The sequence below is a fragment of the Fusarium proliferatum genome (genome assembly GCF_900067095.1).
Source record: "Fusarium proliferatum ET1 genome assembly, contig: FPRO_scaffold003, whole genome shotgun sequence".
Lineage (NCBI taxonomy): Eukaryota > Fungi > Ascomycota > Sordariomycetes > Hypocreales > Nectriaceae > Fusarium > Fusarium proliferatum.
The window spans coordinates 1,450,495-1,471,953 of NW_022194792.1; the positions used below are offsets into that span (position 1 = coordinate 1,450,495).

At 47.0% G+C, this 21,459-nt stretch overlaps 11 protein-coding genes across 11 annotated transcripts; 5 read left to right on the forward strand and 6 right to left on the reverse strand.

The window, feature by feature from the left end:
* Positions 1-312: 312 nt before the first annotated feature.
* On the forward strand, positions 313-2,039 carry FPRO_06609 (uncharacterized protein; the record flags this gene model as incomplete). Its single annotated transcript, XM_031228458.1, has 2 exons — positions 313-515; positions 560-2,039. The coding sequence occupies 2 exons, from the start codon at positions 313-315 to the stop codon at positions 2,037-2,039; spliced, it is 1,683 nt and encodes a 560-aa protein (XP_031078793.1).
* Positions 2,040-2,159: 120 nt separating this feature from the next.
* Positions 2,160-3,092, reverse strand: FPRO_06608 (uncharacterized protein; the record flags this gene model as incomplete). The annotated part of the gene is made up of 1 exon (XM_031228459.1): positions 2,160-3,092. The coding sequence occupies one exon, from the start codon at positions 3,090-3,092 to the stop codon at positions 2,160-2,162; it is 933 nt and encodes a 310-aa protein (XP_031078794.1).
* Positions 3,093-5,138: 2,046 nt separating this feature from the next.
* Positions 5,139-6,455, reverse strand: FPRO_06607 (uncharacterized protein; the record flags this gene model as incomplete). The annotated part of the gene is made up of 1 exon (XM_031228460.1): positions 5,139-6,455. The coding sequence occupies one exon, from the start codon at positions 6,453-6,455 to the stop codon at positions 5,139-5,141; it is 1,317 nt and encodes a 438-aa protein (XP_031078795.1).
* Positions 6,456-8,116: 1,661 nt separating this feature from the next.
* Positions 8,117-8,680, reverse strand: FPRO_06606 (uncharacterized protein; the record flags this gene model as incomplete). Its single annotated transcript, XM_031228462.1, has 3 exons — positions 8,117-8,152; positions 8,202-8,244; positions 8,427-8,680. The coding sequence occupies 3 exons, from the start codon at positions 8,678-8,680 to the stop codon at positions 8,117-8,119; spliced, it is 333 nt and encodes a 110-aa protein (XP_031078796.1).
* Positions 8,681-10,839: 2,159 nt separating this feature from the next.
* On the forward strand, positions 10,840-12,201 carry FPRO_06605 (uncharacterized protein; the record flags this gene model as incomplete). The annotated part of the gene is made up of 1 exon (XM_031228463.1): positions 10,840-12,201. One exon carries the CDS (start codon positions 10,840-10,842, stop codon positions 12,199-12,201), a length of 1,362 nt encoding a protein of 453 aa, XP_031078797.1.
* Positions 12,202-12,663: 462 nt separating this feature from the next.
* On the forward strand, positions 12,664-13,146 carry FPRO_06604 (uncharacterized protein; the record flags this gene model as incomplete). Its single annotated transcript, XM_031228464.1, has 1 exon — positions 12,664-13,146. One exon carries the CDS (start codon positions 12,664-12,666, stop codon positions 13,144-13,146), a length of 483 nt encoding a protein of 160 aa, XP_031078798.1.
* Positions 13,147-13,959: 813 nt separating this feature from the next.
* FPRO_06603 (uncharacterized protein) lies at positions 13,960-14,543 on the reverse strand (the record flags this gene model as incomplete). Its single annotated transcript, XM_031228465.1, has 2 exons — positions 13,960-14,202; positions 14,256-14,543. The coding sequence occupies 2 exons, from the start codon at positions 14,541-14,543 to the stop codon at positions 13,960-13,962; spliced, it is 531 nt and encodes a 176-aa protein (XP_031078799.1).
* Positions 14,544-15,852: 1,309 nt separating this feature from the next.
* Positions 15,853-16,669, reverse strand: FPRO_06602 (uncharacterized protein; the record flags this gene model as incomplete). The annotated part of the gene is made up of 2 exons (XM_031228466.1): positions 15,853-16,506; positions 16,559-16,669. The coding sequence occupies 2 exons, from the start codon at positions 16,667-16,669 to the stop codon at positions 15,853-15,855; spliced, it is 765 nt and encodes a 254-aa protein (XP_031078800.1).
* Positions 16,670-17,615: 946 nt separating this feature from the next.
* On the forward strand, positions 17,616-18,682 carry FPRO_06601 (uncharacterized protein; the record flags this gene model as incomplete). The annotated part of the gene is made up of 3 exons (XM_031228467.1): positions 17,616-17,658; positions 17,714-18,288; positions 18,335-18,682. The coding sequence occupies 3 exons, from the start codon at positions 17,616-17,618 to the stop codon at positions 18,680-18,682; spliced, it is 966 nt and encodes a 321-aa protein (XP_031078801.1).
* Positions 18,683-18,929: 247 nt separating this feature from the next.
* FPRO_06600 (uncharacterized protein) lies at positions 18,930-19,243 on the reverse strand (the record flags this gene model as incomplete). Its single annotated transcript, XM_031228468.1, has 3 exons — positions 18,930-18,971; positions 19,028-19,157; positions 19,206-19,243. The coding sequence occupies 3 exons, from the start codon at positions 19,241-19,243 to the stop codon at positions 18,930-18,932; spliced, it is 210 nt and encodes a 69-aa protein (XP_031078802.1).
* A 1,231-nt stretch (positions 19,244-20,474) lies between these two features.
* Positions 20,475-21,452, forward strand: FPRO_06599 (uncharacterized protein; the record flags this gene model as incomplete). Its single annotated transcript, XM_031228469.1, has 2 exons — positions 20,475-20,755; positions 20,807-21,452. 2 exons carry the CDS (start codon positions 20,475-20,477, stop codon positions 21,450-21,452), a joined length of 927 nt encoding a protein of 308 aa, XP_031078803.1.
* Positions 21,453-21,459: the final 7 nt, after the last annotated feature.

Here is a 21,459-nt window from a genome sequence, read left to right on the forward strand (position 1 = left end):
GGCATCAACGGTAAATCGGCCCTATGGCTTAAACTCAATGCCTTCCTTGCATGGCGCGGCTTATCGAGCCAATGATCTCACATCGTGGCTGTTTTTGGGTATACTACTGTCTGCTTCATCATTGGCCTGGTAGTCTTACTCGATCTAGATCGTTTTGAGCAGATCGTAGGGTTACAACCTTGGGCGACGCCCGCATGTTGAACTCTCTGCCGCCGTATAACGCAGGTTAACTTAAACCCAGAGCTCGCCGTCCTTCCCCTCTTCTCCTCAATTGCCCACACCCAAAACTAATTTTACTGTTGCTTTTCAATCATGAAGACTACCAATCGTCCTGATGAATGGAAGATCGAGCAAGGTCTCTCCGGTGCAGTTCTTCCCGTTCTGGACCAAACCGGACCAAAGACCGTAGCTCTGGATCCTCAGATCTTTGGGGATCTCACCAAAGATGAAGAAGCTATCAAGTCGGTCGGTGACCGTGAGAAGCTTTTCACTCGTGAACGCAAGGGTTGGGTTGGGTAAGACTCTTCTCAAGTGTACCATGCCAAGCTGACTTGTGAAGCTTCGTTGAGTGGGAAAATTACCCTGACAAGAAAGCTGCTGCGCACAAGATCTTGACGTCACAGACATTTCCCCCCAACCCTGAGTTCCAACTTGGCCCTATCCCGGGAACCAACCCTGTTCTTCCCGGTACGCACTGGAAGATGTGGCACCATGCCATCGGAGGTGAACTCACCAGCGTACCTGAAGACTCATGGGCTACTGTCCTCAAAGAGAAACACCCTGACATGCTGCACCTCCTGCAATTCCCTTACAATGGCGAGCCGCCTAAGCGCTTAGTCACTGACAAGGAATTCACCCCCAATTCCCTTCACTTTGTGAGAAATCACGGTGGAATTCCCATCATCAACAAAGAAGACTTCAGCTTCCTCATGGATGGTCTCGTCGCAAACCCTAAATCCTTCACACTGGATGAACTCATGGACGAGTCAAAGTTCCCTCGTATGTCAAAGAACGTCACAATCCAGTGTTCTGGAACTCGTCGTATTGAGCAGATTCTCAAATACCCTGGCCAAGGTGATGAAGTTCCCCAAGCCCCCTGGGCTGAAGGAGCAATTGGCACTGCCAACTACGTTGGTATCAGCCTCAAGAAGGTTATCAAGGCTTGTGGTGGCTTGATCGATGGCGCTAAGCACCTGGAGTTCTACGGTGCTGATACCTACTTCAAGGATGACAAGACGATGAATTATCTCGTCAGTGTTCCTTGGTCCAAGGTCAAAGCCAATGAGGTCATGCTAGCCTGGGAGATGAACGGTGAAGAACTCCCCAAAATCCATGGATACCCTCTCCGGATCGTGGTGTTTGGCTACATCGGCGCCCGCAGCGTCAAGTGGCTATACCGCATCAAGGCTATCAAAGAGCCGTCAAGAGCACCTGTCCAAAGCCAGGAGTATCTATACTTCCCTCAGCAGGTTGGCAAGCACAACTTCAAACTCACAGACGGTATCCAGATCCAGGAGATGCCCGTCAGTTCTGCCATCATGTCACCCTGGACAAAGCAAGTTGTCATCCACAATGGCAAAATTCGCTGCAAGGGCTGGGCTTACTCTGGTGGCGGACGTTGGCCCGAGCGAGTTGAGCTTTCCAACGACGGTGGCTTCAACTGGTATACCGTCCCACTTGAGAACCTCTCCAAGAAGCGTAAGTGGACCTGGCGTACTTGGGAGTTTGAGCTTCCATGTGACGTCGAGGGCTGGGTTGAGATTGTCTGTCGCTGCTGGGATAACTCTCTCAACACTCAGCCGCCTGATGTCCGAACGGCTTGGAACTGGGGTCTTCACGTCACTAGCTCGTGCCATAGGATCTCTATTTATAGCGTCAACAAGACGAAGGAGAGGACCAAGGCTCGCTTGGATGAGTTTGAGAAGAAGGGTATTCCATTTGGTCCAATCACAGTTCCATTGGCATTCCCTTCTCAGAGCTGGGATGACTACGATAAGTTCTGGAAAGAGCATGATCCTCGTGATGCATACGATGAGTAACAGCGCGGATATAATAAGTCACGAAAATTGCGCGAACAAGAATGTCAGCTCGAAAACTAGGTTAATTGATTGTGAGATTTATCAACGCGCATGCCATAGTCAATTACTATCTTAAATCACCTAGTCACTCCTCTTCCTAATAAGCAGCAAGACACCAATCATGTCACCCGTAAGCATCTCCTTGCCCTTCTCCACGCCTGCGTCGCCGAGGATCTTCTCAATCCTTCTTCTAATTTGACGAACAACGTCATTCTCCGTTCCGACTGCTTCAGGATGGGCTTCGCGCCATCTGGTGACAGGACTAGCGGTTCCAAGAACCATCTCCACGATATCCAAACTAACGGGCGGCGAATGCTCAAAGAACATAGTCTCAGAATCTGGACCGGTACACCATTCTTTGCGCACGAATGAGCCCCGTTCAAATACCGAGACAGGCGGATCAAGAGTCCAAGGCAATGGTAGGCCGCGATACATATCGCGGACCAAAAGATTACCGGGTAGCAGATAGTCTTGGACCAAATTATCAAGGTCATCAATAACCTCCTGCACGGCTTCATGAGCGGGCATCGATGGATCGACTCGAATATCAACAGATGTCCATAGAGCCACGGTACCTCCAGGTCTGAGGGTCTTGGCAGCTTGCTCCCAAAATCGCGGCATGTCAAACCAATGGGCACAAGTGGCTGCAGTGATTACATCGACGCTGCCATCAGGAATGGGGTCGGCAAGTTCAGATCCCAGAGACTCAGCTGAAGAGACCTCGAACTTGACATTTTCGAGTGTGGTGATAGATCGCGCAGTGCTAATCATTCCCTCTGAGGGGTCAAGTCCATAGGCAGTCTTGAAGTGAGGGGCAAGGCTGCGAGTGGCTGTTCCTGGCCCGCAGCCAACGTCGATAAGGGTATTAAATTGCCCAGATCCTTCTTTATGGAAGTTTAGAATTGTATCGTACAGCTTGGGATTATAGTTGCGTCGATGTTCAGCGTAAGTAGCGCCTTGCTGCGCGCTATACGCCCGGAATGTCGGGTCAGATGGCTGTTGCGTCTGGCTCATGACGAAGAGTGATATGTGTTCAACGAATTGTATCAATATTTATTTACATATGACTTATTTCATTGCAAAAGATGTCTGTTAAGCACGGTTTATATAGCGAGGTGAGTTACCCCGTCCTAGTCCGTACGGTCAATTATATAGATGCCGTATCCGATGAGTCGACGGCTCAAATGTCCCGTGCTTACGCGTGCTGTAATCTCGGCATCCAATAACGTATCAGCAAATGCAAAGTCAGCAAGAACATCTTCTCAACAAATGCTACGAGTGGTTGGCTTGTACTAAAAATGGAGTCATTCAAGAGGCTGTCGTCGAAATGCATACCTAATTAGGCAAAGCGACCTTGGGCTATTTACCTTCAATTCCGTCATTCACATAAAGCCCTTTATGGCTGGAAGCATACGGTGTGCCTTGAGTCCTACCAATCTCCATTCATATATGCTTCCTCAAGTCATCTATCGCCGAGTGACTCATCTTCAGTCCTCCCTGACTTCCCGGGATCACGGCCCTCAAAGACAAGAGCCTCACGGATGAGTTTGCGAGCCAAAGTGACCGTTTCGCGGCTGGAGTAACAATACTAACGTTCTTGATTTATGTCCTCGATGTGTTATATTAGTGGTACTGGTTCCCGACAGGCATCTAACCGTCCTTGCGAATCATCAATGGGCAATGTAGCGGGCTCTCTATATCTATCCTGGTCAGGCCTAGATGGTATAGTTTCCAAGCTATGAGCTAAATGTGTTATCTGTTGTTGAGAGTTGTACGTGAGAGCTAATATCACCAACAGAAATAGGCCTTCCTCGATTAAGAGAACCCGACTACTCTAGCCATGCAATGTCCTTACATTTAATCCTACATCTATGTAATGGCCCCGGATACCTCCAGGGTCGAATAACTGCGACATTTGAACAGGATGAGAGAATCTTCCTTGACCTCTTATCATACTTCAAGTATCCAAGTACAACAAAGAGGTCTCTACGATGGATGCTATTGAATTTATATCGATGCTGAACCGATATCAGGAGTAGTACCCGAGGAGTGACTCTTCCAAAAGCTTCCATCAAGAATCTCACTATGAACAGTATTCTGCTCTGTTTATCTTTTGCTCTGGATGTAACTCGGAGATCCAGTTATTACGTTTGATGAGAAACTGCATGATACTCGTTGCGTTTAGACTTCGAAACTATGAAGAATGGGACATTGAGCAACTGGGAGGCGGCAACGCTCATCAAGTTCTATGAGACGGCTGCTATACTTGGAAGTGCAAAACGTAAAAACCCGGGCTTCCATTTCTTATTTGCGGGTCGCCAAAAGCTAAATCGTGTGCTCAGATACATGTTCATCATGCGATTGCTGATCGTCCGAGCGAGTCAACTTCTGTATCGAGTGACTCCCGAAGTCGTTGATGCGATATCGCTGATGCGCCGTTAGCGAGCAGGAAGAAGCCCCGTACTTGGCTGACTTGAACGGCGCAAAAAAGAAAGAATTTTGACCTTCATTACGAATCATGTCCTGAGGTATAGATATCGGCTGTTATCGAGTATTTCTCTGCAAGTTATATCCAAAATTAACAAATCGAGCATTCGTTGCTATTGACAGCATCGAAGGAATGTCGGCGAAAATGACACTTTTGCCGAAGCGAGTCTCGCCGAGAATCGGATCGACGCATTTAGAAAAAGGGGAGCTCATCGGCCCTGTTTCACAGAAGCGTAAGACCGTGCAAATCCCTGCGATTACGATCCAAGGATCGTAAAAGCTCGTCCGATAAAGGAAAATTCTTTGCTGGTTCAATCCTTGTTCCCTGCTGTCAATGCACGATTTTGATATCGAACCTTCTGGCCCCGTGGGAACCGAAGTGGTATTTACATCAAGTTGGACGACATGGTTGAGAATGACAGTTGGCGATAATTATTCTAATCCCGGTGGGATTCTATCTATGAGCGCTGTTGCTCTGAATCCCTTTTGTGTCCTTTTGTCTAAGCCTATATCCCGTGGTATCTCTAATAGTACAAACCAATCCCAACCATTACTCCCAATTCTAAATGATGTCTAATGATCGTCTGCATCCTCGTCCTTTCCTGGGTACATGATATCTCGTACAAAAACAGCTCTCATATTAAATGAGAAGACAATTAGAAATGTGATGAAAAGAATGATAGTCATGCCGCTCGCAGCCCAGAGAATGCCTTCACATTTGAACTCGTTGCCAATGGAGATAGTAGCAAGTGTGAAGCCAGTGTTGGGGAAGACCATGGGCCACCAGCCAAGATGGAAGAACTTTGGTGGGGATGAGACCACTGCGACAACAGCGATAAGGAACCACCACATGCTCAGTGCCCAGAGGAAGACTGCGCAGAGCAGAGCTACTGTGCGGACAGTGTCGACGTTGAGAGCCAGGTTGTCAGCTCCAGAAATGGTCCTAGGGAGTGCATTGGCCATTCCGATAAGGGCCAAGGCTGTAAAGGCTGGCGGGCCGACATTCATGAAGAGCGCGGTTCGGTGTTCTCGATTGGGAAGACCAGATTGCATGAGTCGACCGATCATGTGAGCGTACATCATCATGGAGACACAGAAGCCCAGGCCTTGACATGTCAGGCCAGCGAAGATGATGGGAAGAGGATTGAGATGGCTCTGGGTGTCCAAGATGACAGTTGCGACGGTACCAGCCAACATAACTGGGAAGATAGGCAGTAACCAACCCGGCATCATTGTTTGCAGGTTGAAGCTATGTCCTGCAAAGAGGTACGAGTATTGCCAGACAGCTAAGATGAATGTGACAACGACGTAGATCCAAAAGATGGTCTCAGTTGCCCAAACATATGAGGGATCGTCTTTGGGAATGACATATCGCTGGGTGCTGGTGATGAGTGAAGCGATAGCCAGGAAGAAAGTTGGGAAGAGGAATGCTTCTCGGTGATGGGTGACAGATTTTGTCAAGTCGCCGGGATTGAACAGAAATCGACATATCATACCAATACAGCAGAGCGTAAAGATGAGAAGGTTGATGCTGTAAAGCACAGTACCGATGATTCTCAAACCGGGGAATTGATGAGGTTGTACATGAATGAGCAATGCCAAACCGCCTGCACTCATGGGCAAAGTAAACCAAGCCCACGTGAAATAATGCAAGCGTTGTCTGAGGGACAATTCTTGTTGTGAAGGCTCTTCATCGATGCTGTCGTCTCGGCTGCCCTTCTCAAGTTGTGAGGGATCAGCTTTCGCTGCCGATTTCGCTGTATGATGATTCAGAAATGCCTTGGGGTCGTGTTCAGCCGGTGGCGAAGGAATAGATAAATCGACCGAATTTCGGCGCGTGGGGGTATTTGAGTCCGTCCAAGGGACTTCAAGATCTCGAAGGCGATCCATGTTGCGTTGGTGTTGTGAACGGTAGTGTAAATGCTTTAATAAGCCGTAGCGAGCGCTGATGGTGAATCATTGAAGAATGTTCTGATGAAGCAATTCAGAATCGAAAGTAGCGCAGTGCAGTATTTATAGATCCTTAGAAAAGATAAAGTCCATGGAGATGCCATTTTTTCAAAGCGCTACTAGTCGGCTCATTGTGGTCCTCGCCTAAAGGGGGCCATTACGAAGATTGCGAATCATGACATGGACCAGAATCTCGTGATGAGACCGTGATGGAAGATTCTAAACCCTGCATAACAGTGGGCCATGGCGCTGGAACTGCCGTGGCATTGAGGCTCATTCCAGGGGGTTACCCACTGTATTTCTAGTGGCCGGGTTTTAATGGCATGAATGGGCTGCCCATTAACGTGACGCTGAGGCTACGCGGATTCTGGCCCGGTGCGCCGGCGCCGGTTCCAAATGGTCGGTGTCATACTTTTAGTTTGGGACTAGGGGGGAGATAAGGCCGAGCCTCAAGGTGTTGGTTGTCAAGCAGGTTTTGTTCGCCACGGGGGTCTGGACTGTACTGATAAGAACGCTGGTGAGGCCTCTTATGAGTCCATAATCATGAACAACTGTCACTACTGCCTGATATACGATACGAGGCATTGCCTACTTGTCTGATCATACAAAATGCTATCCAGATAACGTTGCGAAGACGCTGTCAGTCTCACCACGGTCAACATTCAGAGTGGAGTGCTTCTGACCGAAGCTCGGCGGTCATTCCGTTTCGCCGCCCAACGGCCAAGGATTAGAACAAACCCAACTCAAGGGTTAAAATTAGCTGCCGGGCACCATCGGGACCATTTTGAGCCTCAAACGCCCAATTACACCATTTCTCTGCCCTTTGATGTATAGAGATAAAGGTTTTCGGACGATATCAGCCCAATGCCAAGGATACTGTGGAGTTCCATTAAGTATTTCGTCGATCTAATCAGTGATGGAGCCCAGGCTGATCATTCAGCTGTGTTTCTGCTATCATTCAGGAGGTTTCACTTGCGTTGCTTTGACGTGAAAATTCTGCCACCCCTTAAAATACACAAGGGCCCTTGTTGGCAGACGTTGACATCTTGCTAATCGTCATTCCACGTGCAATTTTTGCACGCGTCTGTGGACGTTATCTCTACGTGCACTAATCAATGCAATCAATCAACGAGTCAAGCTCCCTTGCACATCGGATAAAAACGGAGATGTCCTTGATCCTTATCTTTATCCCACTTATATGCGAGCTTCTTGATGTTTAAAGGTTATTCACTAGCAATGACGACAAAATACGGATCGTTAGTATAGTAACTAGTAATATTTGTTTATCCTAAAATAGAAGTATCTAAGTACCTTAAGTATAGAGTAAGATGCGAATTCCTTTTACATCCTTATTATCATTTAAGAAGACTGATTTCTACGGATATCTGAGACCAACATAAGTAGTCGTATCTTCTTCTCTAAGCTATGGTGCATATCAAATTATGTATAAATCTATACTTTACCCCGGCGTTACAGTTTATTAAACCTAGAAAAAGCCCTGCAATTTATATTTTTCTATCACCTTGCCATATAAGCAGCAGTAGTTGTATTGGCTCCATCTACCTGCTGAACTATTTAGCAAGTAATAGATTCGATATCACTCAGACCGACTTGCAGCTATGATCGCGAAGTAAGGACTTATCGCAGGGTAGTCACTCCTTTAATGAAAAACTGAAGAAGACAAACTGTATCTGCTGGTGTAGCCTGGGATAATCTCACAGTTCCTAAACTATTACTATTAAGCTCAAACAATGTTATAGCTTCCATAGGTTATAAAACGACCATAGCAAAAGTTCGCATCTATATTGTCTGAGCCAGTTGAACAGGTTTGACCAGTGTATAATCCAACTGTATACCGCCAACGAAGCTCTGATTAGTCTTTGTGATCATATAGAAACACACGGGAAGTACCTGCCTGCATTATTATTGTTGATATAAGAAATGTACACAGATTTGACGGCCTTGTCCGTGGGAAATGTGTGACATTTGTCGGTATCCTCAGAATAGAGATTAAATTCGCCCATACTTTCGGCAGTAGTGCAGTTATCGTCGCCGAATATTTCAAAATGGGCGAGGGATGCTTCTTCACGAGGAGAAATCAGTCCAGCAGTGGCGTGTGAGATAAGGGCCATAGCGGAAGCCAGGAAGAGAATAGAGGACTGCATGATTGCTGGTGTTTGAAGGTTCAGTGCAAGCGAGTAATAAGGCTATTTTTGCGTGATGGTAAGGGATAGTAAAGATGAAGGATGGAGCGTTGATGATATTTATGCTCTTATGAATGCATCCGGGGTCAGCAAGCAGAGTCAATATTAGTAACTAGACCAACCACGTCTGCAATATCAGCTGAGGAGTAGATTAAGTCTCCAACACAGTTGGGCACAATTCAAATGGTTCTTATCCAATTACCTCAAGCAAAATCCGATGTCAGCTCGTATAAACTTAGGTGTGTCGATCATTGCATATATCGAGCCGTCCTAGCCGTCTTACTAAGAATAACAGTTTATGTCTCCCCAGCAATCGCAAGGCAGCTGAGAGTGGGAATTTAAATTTAGCATTTCATGACATCAAAATGCTTTTGATCAGTCACTTTCCTCGTATAGACGGCGATCAAAATGATATATCATACCGAGCTGTCTGCAAGAAGCGATGAATCAAGACAAGAGCTAAAGATAGATATAGAGTATTGTTCTTATTGGGCAGTACTTTCATATTGTGCGCTTTCATGATAGTATTTAATTAATGCAAATGCCTCTTATATTAAGGAAGTTATCCAAAGCATACTAGGGTTTTATCCTCCTGGCGTTGTGTAGATCATGAGTCAGATGGGCTACTTCTAGTTGATACTTGTGGCTCAGAGCTTATAAATGTCATCAAAGAGAACTTGATGGGTTTTTACCGGTCTATTATCGGCTCTTAACTGCACAGTAAGTTCTTCATTTAGAGGAATGTCGACCTCACTGTAAAAATAATCGAGTACGTGCTCGATTGAGATACCGTAATAGTAACTTCCGTGATAGGCATCCAACGCGATGGAGTCGCGACTGTTACGATCTTCTATATTTATACAGCCCGCTCGGAGATCAAATTATCTAATTCCGGCATTCAGTTGTTGGGTTTTAGCCATGTCTTGGCAACGTATGATGCTGCTCCCCGGGCTTAACGGACCATCCCAACTGCTCGTAGCAGAGTAGTGTGTTCCTGAATTGATAGCTGCGCGATGCTTATAGATGGATTAACGGTATAGCTCATTTAAATAGGTAGAACTTGGAAAACCGTTGTTGGGAAAAAGGTGACTGCAAAGTAAAAGCTAGACGGGAAAGGTATTGATACTTGATGTCACTGGCCCTGTGACGAGAACAGTGATGCTCTGCGTTTATGGCTTCTAGATGAGAACTTGGCGATCCCTAATGAAAGCTCCTTGCACATGAATGAGTTGGATGGCCTACACCATGGGCTGTATTTCGCCACCGTTTTCAGACACGTCGTACATGCATGTGAGGGGCCACGGCTAAGGATCGACTCCAAATAGGGAAATACTTGTGACTTAACGATTACACCGCATAGCCTAGTCATGATCCTACGTATTTGAAAAGGCTGCGGAATATTTCAATTGCTGTTTTGCTAAAGTTCAACAACGTTCCCTCTGGCGACCCTTCTTGTCTTCCTTTGACCAGTACCGGTTCCCTGTTTCGGACATTTGCATGATCTCGATGCCTCCATATCGCAGTTCAGCTTGCTACTTTCTATTCCAAGAACAGATGTAACAGTCTCAGAAATCATGATTTCACAGACAGTGACGATCAGGCAGAATGGACGCCACGGCGCGTATAATGAGTCCAATTCAGTTCTGTTGCGTCAGTCAGTAATAAAAGGCATAGAGATCGTCGGGGCGGGATAGTAGCCGTCATATGTAAGTGTCAGATTCCCCATTGAGCTGTGGAAGAGGGCAACCAGATGCCAATAACTGTCGTCGGGAGATGATATGTCATTTGTGCTGACGAAAAATCTTACGCTTTATAGGACAATACCTAAAGAGTATGGTATGGCGTAACACGGCACACAATGATTTTCTGAGACATGGCGCGGGATGGCGCGGGACGGCACGTATTGAGGCCTTCTACTTATCCTTCTTCTGTACCGGACTCTAAGTACGTTTTTTCTACCATCTGCGGTTGTTTGACTACCGGCGACCTTTCAGTATAAGAACCGTCGGGTTGCCTAGGTAGCTGGAACTCTCATCACTCCATCAGACACAGATCTGCAACTGTCCCAGGATCTCTCCATACTTATCTCCACTTGCCTTACAAGCTCATCAACAGCAGAAATGAACAGCTCACCAGAACCGTCACAGCATTCTCAAGGCTTTGCTGCTCTTGCTCCGCCAGAGGGTAGCGGAGTTCTGCGAGTTGACTCTCTTCCCGAAGTCATGCGTACTGAAGCGGGCTTCTTTTCACACTTTCTTATAGAGGTCGTTCCAAATGCCATCTATCACCAGACTTGGAAGCAAAAGGACCTCAAGGACCCGGGCTTCCCCCGAGGAGATTATACCCGCAAAAATGCGCCACTTAAAGATGCTATAGCGTACTATGCCAGCACCAGCGTGTATCACGTTGAAGAGAATGGCGGCTGGAAGTCTGGTGGTACTCGGGCCTTATTCCACTCGACCGATTATTCGTACAGTTGGATTCGTGGCCCAAACAAGGCTGTGCTCCTTGCCTTTCCACTGGCGGACTACCGGCGCTACCCCCGTCTTGTCATTGACACGACTCTGCCGGTTCGAGGATTGTATTTCCCTCAGCTTTTTTCTGAGCCGTATTACAAAGGGCTCTGCCGAGTGTCACAGGTGCTTTTCTATAAGCACGATGCTATCTATATCCCTTTTACATCTGGGAGCTTTGAGAAAGATGCACAGTGGCACCCATCAGTAGGCTTTATTACCCATAAGGGGGATCGTCACACCATGTCGGGTGACAAAGGCCTGCATTATTTCGAGGACAAATGCCTGGATATACGCATCGCTGAGCTAATGATCGCTCTCTCTATCGACATGAGAGATATGAATCCTATTGAAATTCCTATTGGGCTTCCGGTGACCCCAATCCCGGGAGTTGAGCAACAGAAAGTTTATGAGCACCCTGCTTTTCAATACATGAACAGCCTGGGTGCCAGCTCCGTTGGAGGACATGGTGGTCCTCCATATCACCAGATATCCCGTAACGATTTCGGTCCTTATCACGTCTGGATGGATGCTCATATCTCTAAGAACGAGGGGATAGAATACGTGTTCAAGCCTGCTGATGAATCCACCCTACTGGGCATCATAAAGACTCTCGTTGGATCGGCACTAAACTTGATACCTTTCGTGGGGCCGTTAGCCAGTGTATCCTGGTCTCTGATTTTTGACGCCATAACTGATCCAGATAAGCTGAGAGAACTTGGGAACCTCACCGGTGTTGAAACGGATATACTCAAGATGCAGCTGAAAGAGATTTCTAAGCTTGCCAAGGGCTTGAAGATCAAGAAGGGTCATTGGGACGTGGGGAATGATGACGACATACTGAGGGACTTAGAGAGGAAGGCTATAGAAGAAGCATTGGCTCAAGAGGATCGGGAGGCTAATGAACACGCCCTTCCTGTGGACAAACCTACTGGAGCGATTGTTTTTGCGACGAATCAGAGCGTTTAAATGGCGCTCTGTTGAGTTCGGGGTTGTTGGCCAGTAGGAGAGGGCATTGCTTCCAAGAATTGGCTCTAATCGCGTGTCTAAAAGTCTTGCCTTGTGACGGTTGGAGTTTTGAATCGTAAAATTACTCCAAGATCTCGTGATATTCATCATGGCTAGCTTATCATTTGTATAAGCTACTGCAAGCTGTATATTATTATATAAAGAAGCAGTTTCTTATTCAGGGCATGATGTTCATATAGGCGCAGTTAGGTAATACTAACTAATTTATATTCAAGTAAGTAAGTAAGATTTAAAAAACCTTAAGTTATAGTTTATCTTTTTTATTAAATGGGGAATACAGAGCTAGGATATATATAATTAGTTTAATTTAAGCTAAAGTTCTCTTAGTAGATTTATATGTCTTATTAGGATATTATAAGCTTTAACCATTCATTGATTAATTATCTAGATAATTATCCCAGAATGACAGAGAAGCAAGAACGACAACTTCGAAGAGTAATGACTGAGAAGTTGATGCCTGGTCGCTTAGGGCAATGCTTCTTGTTCATACGCCAAATATTGAGATTGTCTGATGCCATTAAGTCGCTCCGGCGTCACAAGAGTACCCTTCAGATACTCCACCTGGATGCCACTGCCAGAACTGGCGATGCCAGAAGGGCCAAGCCAGGTGTAAACATGAGGGACTTTACAGCACTTCAACATCTCTGGATCAGTACTATTCTACTATGTCCCTCCGCTCCGAGATCAGACAGACCGGCCGATGCGGAAACATTTGTGGATTTCCTTCCTCGCTCTATCGTTTCACTCGAAATCTATCGCTATCTCAGATGTTCCACAGACAACGCTCTACGAAGACTCGCGGCCGTGAAGCATGAGAAGTTCCCCTTTCTGAAGAAGGTTGTCTACGGACCAAAGAACAGAGGAAACCTCGGCCAAGCATTTTAAGTGGAAGGTGTTAGTTTCAGTACCAAGATATGCAGTTTGTCTCTTGGGAAAGGTTATCTTCAAGGGCCAAATACAGACAGTCGCCTTGAGTTTCTGGATTGGGATAGCGATAAAGAGCTGCGGCAAGGAGAAGAATAAAGAGGCCAGGACTGGGTTCAAGCTTTGCTGCATTCATTCTAGATATATATTATTATCAGTATTCCTACTTTTATAATCCTATTTAACCTATTAATAACAGCTATACCTTATTGCTAAATAGTATATATATTTAAGTATGCTATATACTACTTATATTAGGCTTAGGCATAAAGGTATAACTTTATGGTTATTTATAATCTATAGAAATATTAGGCGCTGAGCAATAATCATGAGTTTAATTATATAGCATTAGTATGCATCCCCTTCATTACAAGTCATGTTTCTTCTTGCAAGTTCAACGAATAGCATTATGTTTTCATTACCAGACCGTCACAACCCGACACCAGTATAATTGCTCTAAAACATCAACGTCATTGCCTGCAGGGGCAAAGGATGCCAGCGGCCGACAATCGCAATGTCAGCGGCAAACAGTGATGAGCATCTTTTATCGTTCAGCAAAGCAATTATTGGTTTTAAGAAAGTATTATTCGAGGTAACGTTCTAATTAGGTACATGACATTGAGAAGTTTGACCCATGCGTTACTCATGGCCAGCACGGGCTACCATCCCTCTAGTCAATCGTGGTGGGGTATCGATGTTGCGGTGAAGAGCGCGAAAATATTTCATTGTTTTCCGGGGTAGCATACGGCGTCGAGGACTCGAGGTTGTGATCTCTTAGGCGGGAACAGTCATGCCCTCGTTGGCCTTGTAGCCCTCAGCTGGGGCCGATGTGTGAGCCTCGCGGTACTCGGCCTCCTTGTCTTGCTGGATGAGATCGCAGCAACCACAGCAGCATGCAGTAGCGAGATCGACAAGACAGCTGCCCTGAAGGTTGTACTTCTCGCGGAGGTTAGCGCGCTGGAGAGCGAGAGGGATCCAGTGAAGACCGAAGCAGGTAGAGCCCCAGAAGAGGAGGCACTGATGACAGAAGATGTTAGTAACGGTTAGATAGAGGAGCATGGAGAACATACAGAGGTGTTGATGGGCTCGTATCCCTGAAGGTTACCGTTCTTTCGGAGACGGTGATGGGTCTTGCCAAAGGTCACACAAGGGACGCAGCAGGTGATCGCGCAAAGGCTGACGGGGCTGAAGCAGCCAAAGAAGCTGTTCTGCCAAGGTTGAGAAGACTCGGGCGACTTGGAGTTGACATGCTCGCTGGGACGGGCGAGGACATCATTGAAGCGGTCCTTCCACTCGTTAAGGTCGTTATGGTCGATGGGACCGTTGTTGTGAGCGTTCGTCTGAGCTGGGGTAGACATATTGATGGTAAGAAAGTACTGTAGAGATAGATGAAAGAGTGACGAGAAAAGGTTCGGTATGTAGAAGATGGGAAGGTGAAGGAGAGTGATGAACAAGACCATGTGAAACAGAAGGCGGATCCCTCGCATACTTATCACTTCCCATTCCATACCCCAGGTCCCCCACCATCACTTCCTTTTTTTTCACGGCGACCCAAAGGTGGCTGAAAGGCCTGAAAATGCCTGATAATGCTAGCGTGCATCAAGGGCGTTCTGATCACCATTCTGGCAGATTACAGCTTTGACACGGGGCGTGTGACAGCCAATCAGGAACAGCGGGCAGAGCAATCATGCGGAGAGGTTGTTCAGCCCTGTGGGAGGCTGGAAACATTTGATTCGGCAGTTGGGCTAGTGGAGGCGCCACCAATTTGGGTCTGAAATTGAGCGTTGGGAGCTAATGCATGGTGTTGCAAGCCTTTGACCTCAGGGCGCTGGTTGTTTTAGGACGGAGAGATAAGAAGCTCCTTTTCATTACGGAGATGTAACCCCTTCACTTGCTTCTCTACATAAAGGTGTTATTGTCAGAGTGGGAGTCCTTCTGGAGGCCTAGAGGTACATGCTCCCCAGGCTCCGGGCGCACAACGAATGCCAGTTCATTCCAGGCATCGGATCATGCTTCCTCGGCACTTAGCCTTAACCCAAAGCCGATCGTAAAACCACAGAATTAAATGAAATTTGGCCCACTCACCTGACACGCACTACAGAGCGAGCGCTCTTATTCCGCTGCGGCTGAGAGTCGGCAATTGCCTAATGCGGTCTGAGCACTGTAGCTCAATTACTGCGAATGGCTTGGACTGAAAGGTAAGGCCAAGTGACTCATCGCTGTCAAGTTCTTGGCAGTAAAAGCTTTTATTTTCTTGTGCCTGGTTCGCTTATTGATTCTGTTAATGGATAAGTCGGAGGCCGTTGATAATTACGAGGTTTGTTTGGAGGTTTCATGGAGACGGGATGCCTAACAAGGCAGAATCTCCACTGTGGGGATTTTTATCATTCTGGAAGCCGATAAGATTTGAAAGATAACGGGTTTGCCTTCTTATCGTGCACCAATCTATTTATATCGCTTCAACAAATTCACGGCCAAAAAAGTATCATAGCTGATAATTTTCAGCACACTAGATGGAAAACTTGGCAATTACAAACCGCATATGTACCTACCACATAGACAAGTTCACGCTGGAGAAGGAATAAAACGTTAAAAGTCTAGCTCTTTATAGTCTATTCTCAAAGCAAGTACCTATGCAGCAATATGTACATAAGCCCCTCCAGTATTCTAGGGCATGTTGATGCCTCCATCAACGGGAATAACCTGCCCGGTGATAAAGCTTGACGCAGGGCTAGCGATAAAAGAGATAACATCAGCAATCTCCTTGGGCTCACCCTCCCTTGCAATAGACTGGCGAGATTTCAGTATATCACCAATGGGATTACCCTCCATGCTCATATCAGTCGCAACAGGTCCCGGCGAAACCACATTGATGGTGATTCCCTTGCCAGCAAGCTCACCCGCCATAGCAGTGGACATGTAATGCAAAGCAGCCTTGGACGAGCCATACACTGTTAGGGGGGTAATACCCAGCTTTCCAGCGATGCTACCGATGTTGATGATACGTCCTCCGGTAGGCATGTGAGGAATTGCTGCTTGGATGAGGAGGAATGGTCCCCGAACGTTGGCGTGGAACATCTTATCCCAAGACTCAGTCTCGATGGCTGCAATCTCGGGGTGTCCAAATGCGATGCCTGCATTATTGACGACGATATCGATGGTCTTGGTGTTAAGACCCTCTAGAGCTGCGCGAACGAGGTCGGTGCCGAAAGATTCAGATGATGCGTCTGCCTTGGCGGCGATGGCCTGGACACCGAGTTCCTTGATCTGAGCAACGACCTTCTCGGCGGGCTCAGCGCTGGTTGCATAGTGGACAACGATCTGCAAGCAGTCAGTAAGTTTAACTAGAAGTGAGGATCGAGTAGGTACTCACATTGGCTCCATGCTTGGCGAGGGCTAAAGCAGTAGCAGCACCGATGCCGTTGAGCTTAGAGGAACCAGTGACGATGGCAGTCTTGCCGGCGAGGTACTTTTCAGAGCTCATGGTGAATGTTTTAGTTTTTGTGAAGTGATTGAAATAGTAGAATGTTATAGAGGTAATCAAGTTGCTGGATTGAATGGTGATGATGATAAAGTCTCTTGTCCTGGCGATTGACTGCTTCTTATAATCGTGAACAAACTCCTATTTCGTCCAACACTGCAACGATATGGTTCTTCCGTCAACTGTCAAGCATCCGAATCCAATTCTGTGATCGAAGGTTACTAATTGGTGCATTCTACGTCATGTCTATAGAATCCCACACAAATTCACGATCTCAAAATCCTCTCGCACTAAAATCCGTAATCTATCCGACCACCTGCAGCAGCTCAAACTGCGCACCATTCCCAAAAAGGAGTTTGCTCAGCCTGCTAGGGCTGAAGACATTGGTCGACGGAGGAATTGAATAACGCGACCGAGTTGCGCGTCCACTCAGAGTCTGAAGACCCCTGCGCGCCAGGGGATCCATCAGCTATTACTAACGCACTCTCTACGATGCCGAGTGCCGAGTTACAAAGCGACGTGCGCTAGTGGCTTAGAAATTGCTACGAGCTGCGATAAGGGATTGGTGAGATCGATATCTGTGGGGCTTTGGATGACTGAACCTTTTTGCCTTGGAGGGATTGTTTTGCTGGCGTGGTGTTTATTGCGTCACTGGTGATATGGCGATATGGTGCTTGGAATGTGTTTTGGTGCATTTGTAAATGCGGCGCGGGTGGATTGGCTGAACAATGTTAACGTTACTGGTATCGTGAGAGTCAGATCGCATTGGATTATGATTCGAGGAAGCAAAACTCTGCTTACGTGCGTCCATCTATATAACATCAATAAACTGCTTCTTCAAGTCTATTAACCTTTTCAGATACAGCTTTGTTGTCCAACAATCATACTTTCACATCGATACTATCATCAACCACTCAATCAACAACTTTCTCAACTTTATATCATCATAATGCCTTCAATAATTGTCTTCGGCGCCTCTGGCTTCGTGGGTGGTATGTCAACTATTCTCAGGCTTCGTTTCCATCCTTACTGACTCCATATTCTCAGTTCCGTATGTAAAAGCCCTCAAGAAGGCCCATCCAGACTGGCCCGTCACAGCCTACGTCCGCAGTCCCCAATCCGAGTCCCAGCTCAACACAGACCGTGTCATAGTCGGCGACTTCTCTGACTTTGAAAAGGTCAAGGCCGCCAGCGCAGAGCACGATATCGCCGTTAACGCTGGAAACTCGTTTACAGCTGATCCAGTCGCTGCTATCATCGCTGGTCAGAAGTCCCGCGGTACCAAGGGTAAAGTGATTCACATCAGCGGTGGAGGAAACTTCATCGATTTTGGAACTTCAGGAAGCTTCAACCCTGAGAGCAAGGTATGGAATGACGCGAATGAGGATGATATCAAGGCTATTCATAAGGAGATGTTCAATGGACAGTCTGATACACTTGTTCTTGAGGCCGGGAATGGGGATAACGGCATTGACACTTACATCGTTTGTCCATCTGTTGTTTATGGTGGCGCAAGTACTTCGTCGCCTGTTTTGGGCGTGGGGTATAAGCTTATTACTGGAAACGCCAAGCCTCTGGGTTACGTCCCCTACGTCGGCGAGGGAACAGCCGTGTTGAGCACGGTACGCACTCCTATTCTATATCTGTCACCTGTACTAACTCCTGCAGTGTCACATTCTGGACCTCGTCGACTTCCTCGTCAAAATCTCCGACGTTGCAGCCCAAGGCCCTGCCGAGGGTTCTCCTTACAGTCGTTTCTATATGCTGGAAACTAGCCGAGTTGCATGGAGGGATCTGGCCACTGAGCTTGCCAAGATGATGCATGAGCGAGGTATCTTCTCGAGTCCTGCGCCTAAGAGTGTTGACTTTGAAAAAGCTGGTGAGGGAGAAGTCAAGTACCTTGTTGGCTCGAACATGCTCATGAAGGGCGACCGTGCTGCTGCGATGGGTTTCAAGGCGAAGCATCCTAGTATTCTGACACAGATTCATGAGGACCTGAAGGAATTGCCTATCTAAGCCGCCTGCACCATATCGGCTTGTCGCAGCTAGAGCCTATGAATGTCATGTCCAGATAGTTTTCCTCCATTGAATAGATCCTTTTTGCATCACCGGACTGAGATTGGATTCAATGTTGATGATAATTCTTCATGATATTTTCATTATGTCGTGATATATAAACCAAACCCAGAACTCCATTCTAGCCTGTATTCCGATGTCTATACCGTGCCCGCAGTATGCTAATCGTACTTTGAAGACTCCCAGTCTAAGCCTCTAACCAAAGTTCTTGAATAACAGTTTTCATAGTCTATCCAAAACATTAGAACAGATGACTCATGAACATGGTTGAAAGGTGACTCATACCTGTTCACTTTGTGCGTTGTTGTACTGACTGAATTTTCTGTCGAATGTCCGTGATTGTGGCTTCAATTGTGTTCGGACGCATCCGCCTACTACAGTGGCGCTGCCAACTGTTAAGAGAAGAGGAACGATCCTGGTATTGTCAGTATGGGAAGACTTGGTGGGTTTTATTGGGGCTTACTTTTGACCGGTGGGCATGACTCTGAGAACTGGTTGCATTTTGGTATTGTGAAGATGTGAATGTCTTGGTAGCGAAAGTCGAAATTACAGTGAACTTTAGTGCAGTGCAGTTCAATCAGCAGGAATCAATGAGATTGAGAGTGATGATATCCAAATCGAGAATGATTGCTCGTTCATTATATACCATATCTTGTCAGCCAAAAATGCCCCCGTATCTTGCATTATCGATAACCGTCAATCGCGTGGTGAGAGCGGCGTTTCGAGGCCGTCTGGTGGTCCGATGATTCCTCGTCTGGAACCCCTGGTCGGGTGCTTCCGGGGCGTCAATCAAGCGGTGCAATCGGGCCATGAGGAGATCTGAGTTGGAATACAGTGGGCGAACATGAGATGCGCATGTAATAATGAAACAAGGGCTATTATTAAATATAGGCGATTAAGTTTCTGCGTATCAAATTTTGCCATTCATACGCGTTTTTACGTGTTTTTTCAGTATCGGGAATTATTGGTCAGGCCATTCAATGTGTCAAGAGCCTCAAAGGTGAAACAAATTGCCTGGACAGTACACATTGTGACTGACACGTAGATGATCACCTTTTCTAATCTTGTTCATCTACGGTGAGGCTCAAATAATGGCATGTAGATCATCCATTCCAGCGGAGTTCGCCATGGATTAAATTTTCAGGTACGGTACCACAAACCATCTGATGCTTGGCCTCGGCGGATCCCGATTCCGCCCTTTTCATCGCCAGGGGATGATAAAACTGAACCGCGGTATCCGATCCCAGATCGCTCATCAGGCAATCTCTAAAAGATTCACCGGCTTTTCTCGATGTTCACCTTGACAAGGCCCGATTATATCTTGAAACTTCAATTGCTGAGTTTTTTGAATCGCCGACAAGGAATGTTTCAATTCCTTGATTTTTGGTTCAGCGTGTTTCTGGTTACGGGAAGTGGTCTGTGTATCTGGCCATTTCGCTCGGTGCTCTCGGGTTCACAATTGAAGGTGTAGCCACGGAAAATTCTACTCTTTTAGGAAATTCCATGGTTTCTGGATAGCTTCATTTTTGGCTATTAATGATAGAATAGAGAATTGAGTTGCTGTTGGGCTTGGCTGCTTGCTCCAGCCACCCAACCACGCAAGCTCGTGACGTCATGCCAAGTTCTCATCTCGACGATATCAACCCTTGACCAAACCCCTCTCTGTCATAGAGAATCGCCAATACCCTTCCCAATCGTGTATCCCCTCACTCCGATATATTGCACAATCACCATGGCGTGGAAAGACCATCTCAAGCGTCTCAAGAATGAGTTCGAGAATCTAGTCGGTGAGCCGCAAGCTCAGAATCAACAACAACATCCCCCACCGCCTGGACCTCCTCCACCTCAGCAACCCATCGGCGGCCAGCAGCAGGGCCACGTCTACTGGCAACCTCAGTTCCGCCCTGATGTCCCCGTCACACAAGAGTGGGATGCAAAGATCGGAAACGGCCCGGATGGCTGGGGTAATCAGGAATTACAGTACTACACCGCCGATCAACAAAATGCCTTCCAGTATGTCCAAGTCTAACTACATTAAGAAGCTACTTTTATCTAACGAAACAGCACTCCTGATGGAAAACTGGTACTGAGAGCTGTTGCGAATAATTCTTCTGAGGACCATGAGAAGCGGTATACGTCTGCTCGCTTGGTGAGTCGACAGACCCTCTCGCGCGATCAGGGCGTCCTCACCGCCTGGATCACTTCACCCTGCGCAACGGGTATCTGGCCTGCATTCTGGCTTCTTCCCCAGGAGCCTTTTTCGTGGCCTACAGATGGTGAGGTGGACATTGCGGAGACGTGGAATGGGGATCTTGAAAATCACTCTTGTCTGCACTGGGGTCATCACCATGAACCTCACAAACATCGTGTTCTCGGCACTAAGATCCCCGACATGCAGCATCGCCCCGTCAGGTATGACTTTGCATGGCTCCAGTCGGGTGGACAGCCTGGCCAAGGTAGAATGATCTGGTATATTGATGGTAGACCTGTGATGAAGGGAGATATCCCCGAGGGTACGAGGCCAATGAGGGAGATGACTATTCTTCTCAACGTTGCTATGGGAGGTAATGTCTGCGGCGGTAAGACCCCTGCAGATGGATACTACGATATGGTCGTGCATAGTCTGTATATGGGAAGCGAGCCAGAATATGGTGGCTGGCATCGATTCGAGAATGATTGGGCTGCGTCGCCGATGGGAAATACCTACTGAGTCTAAA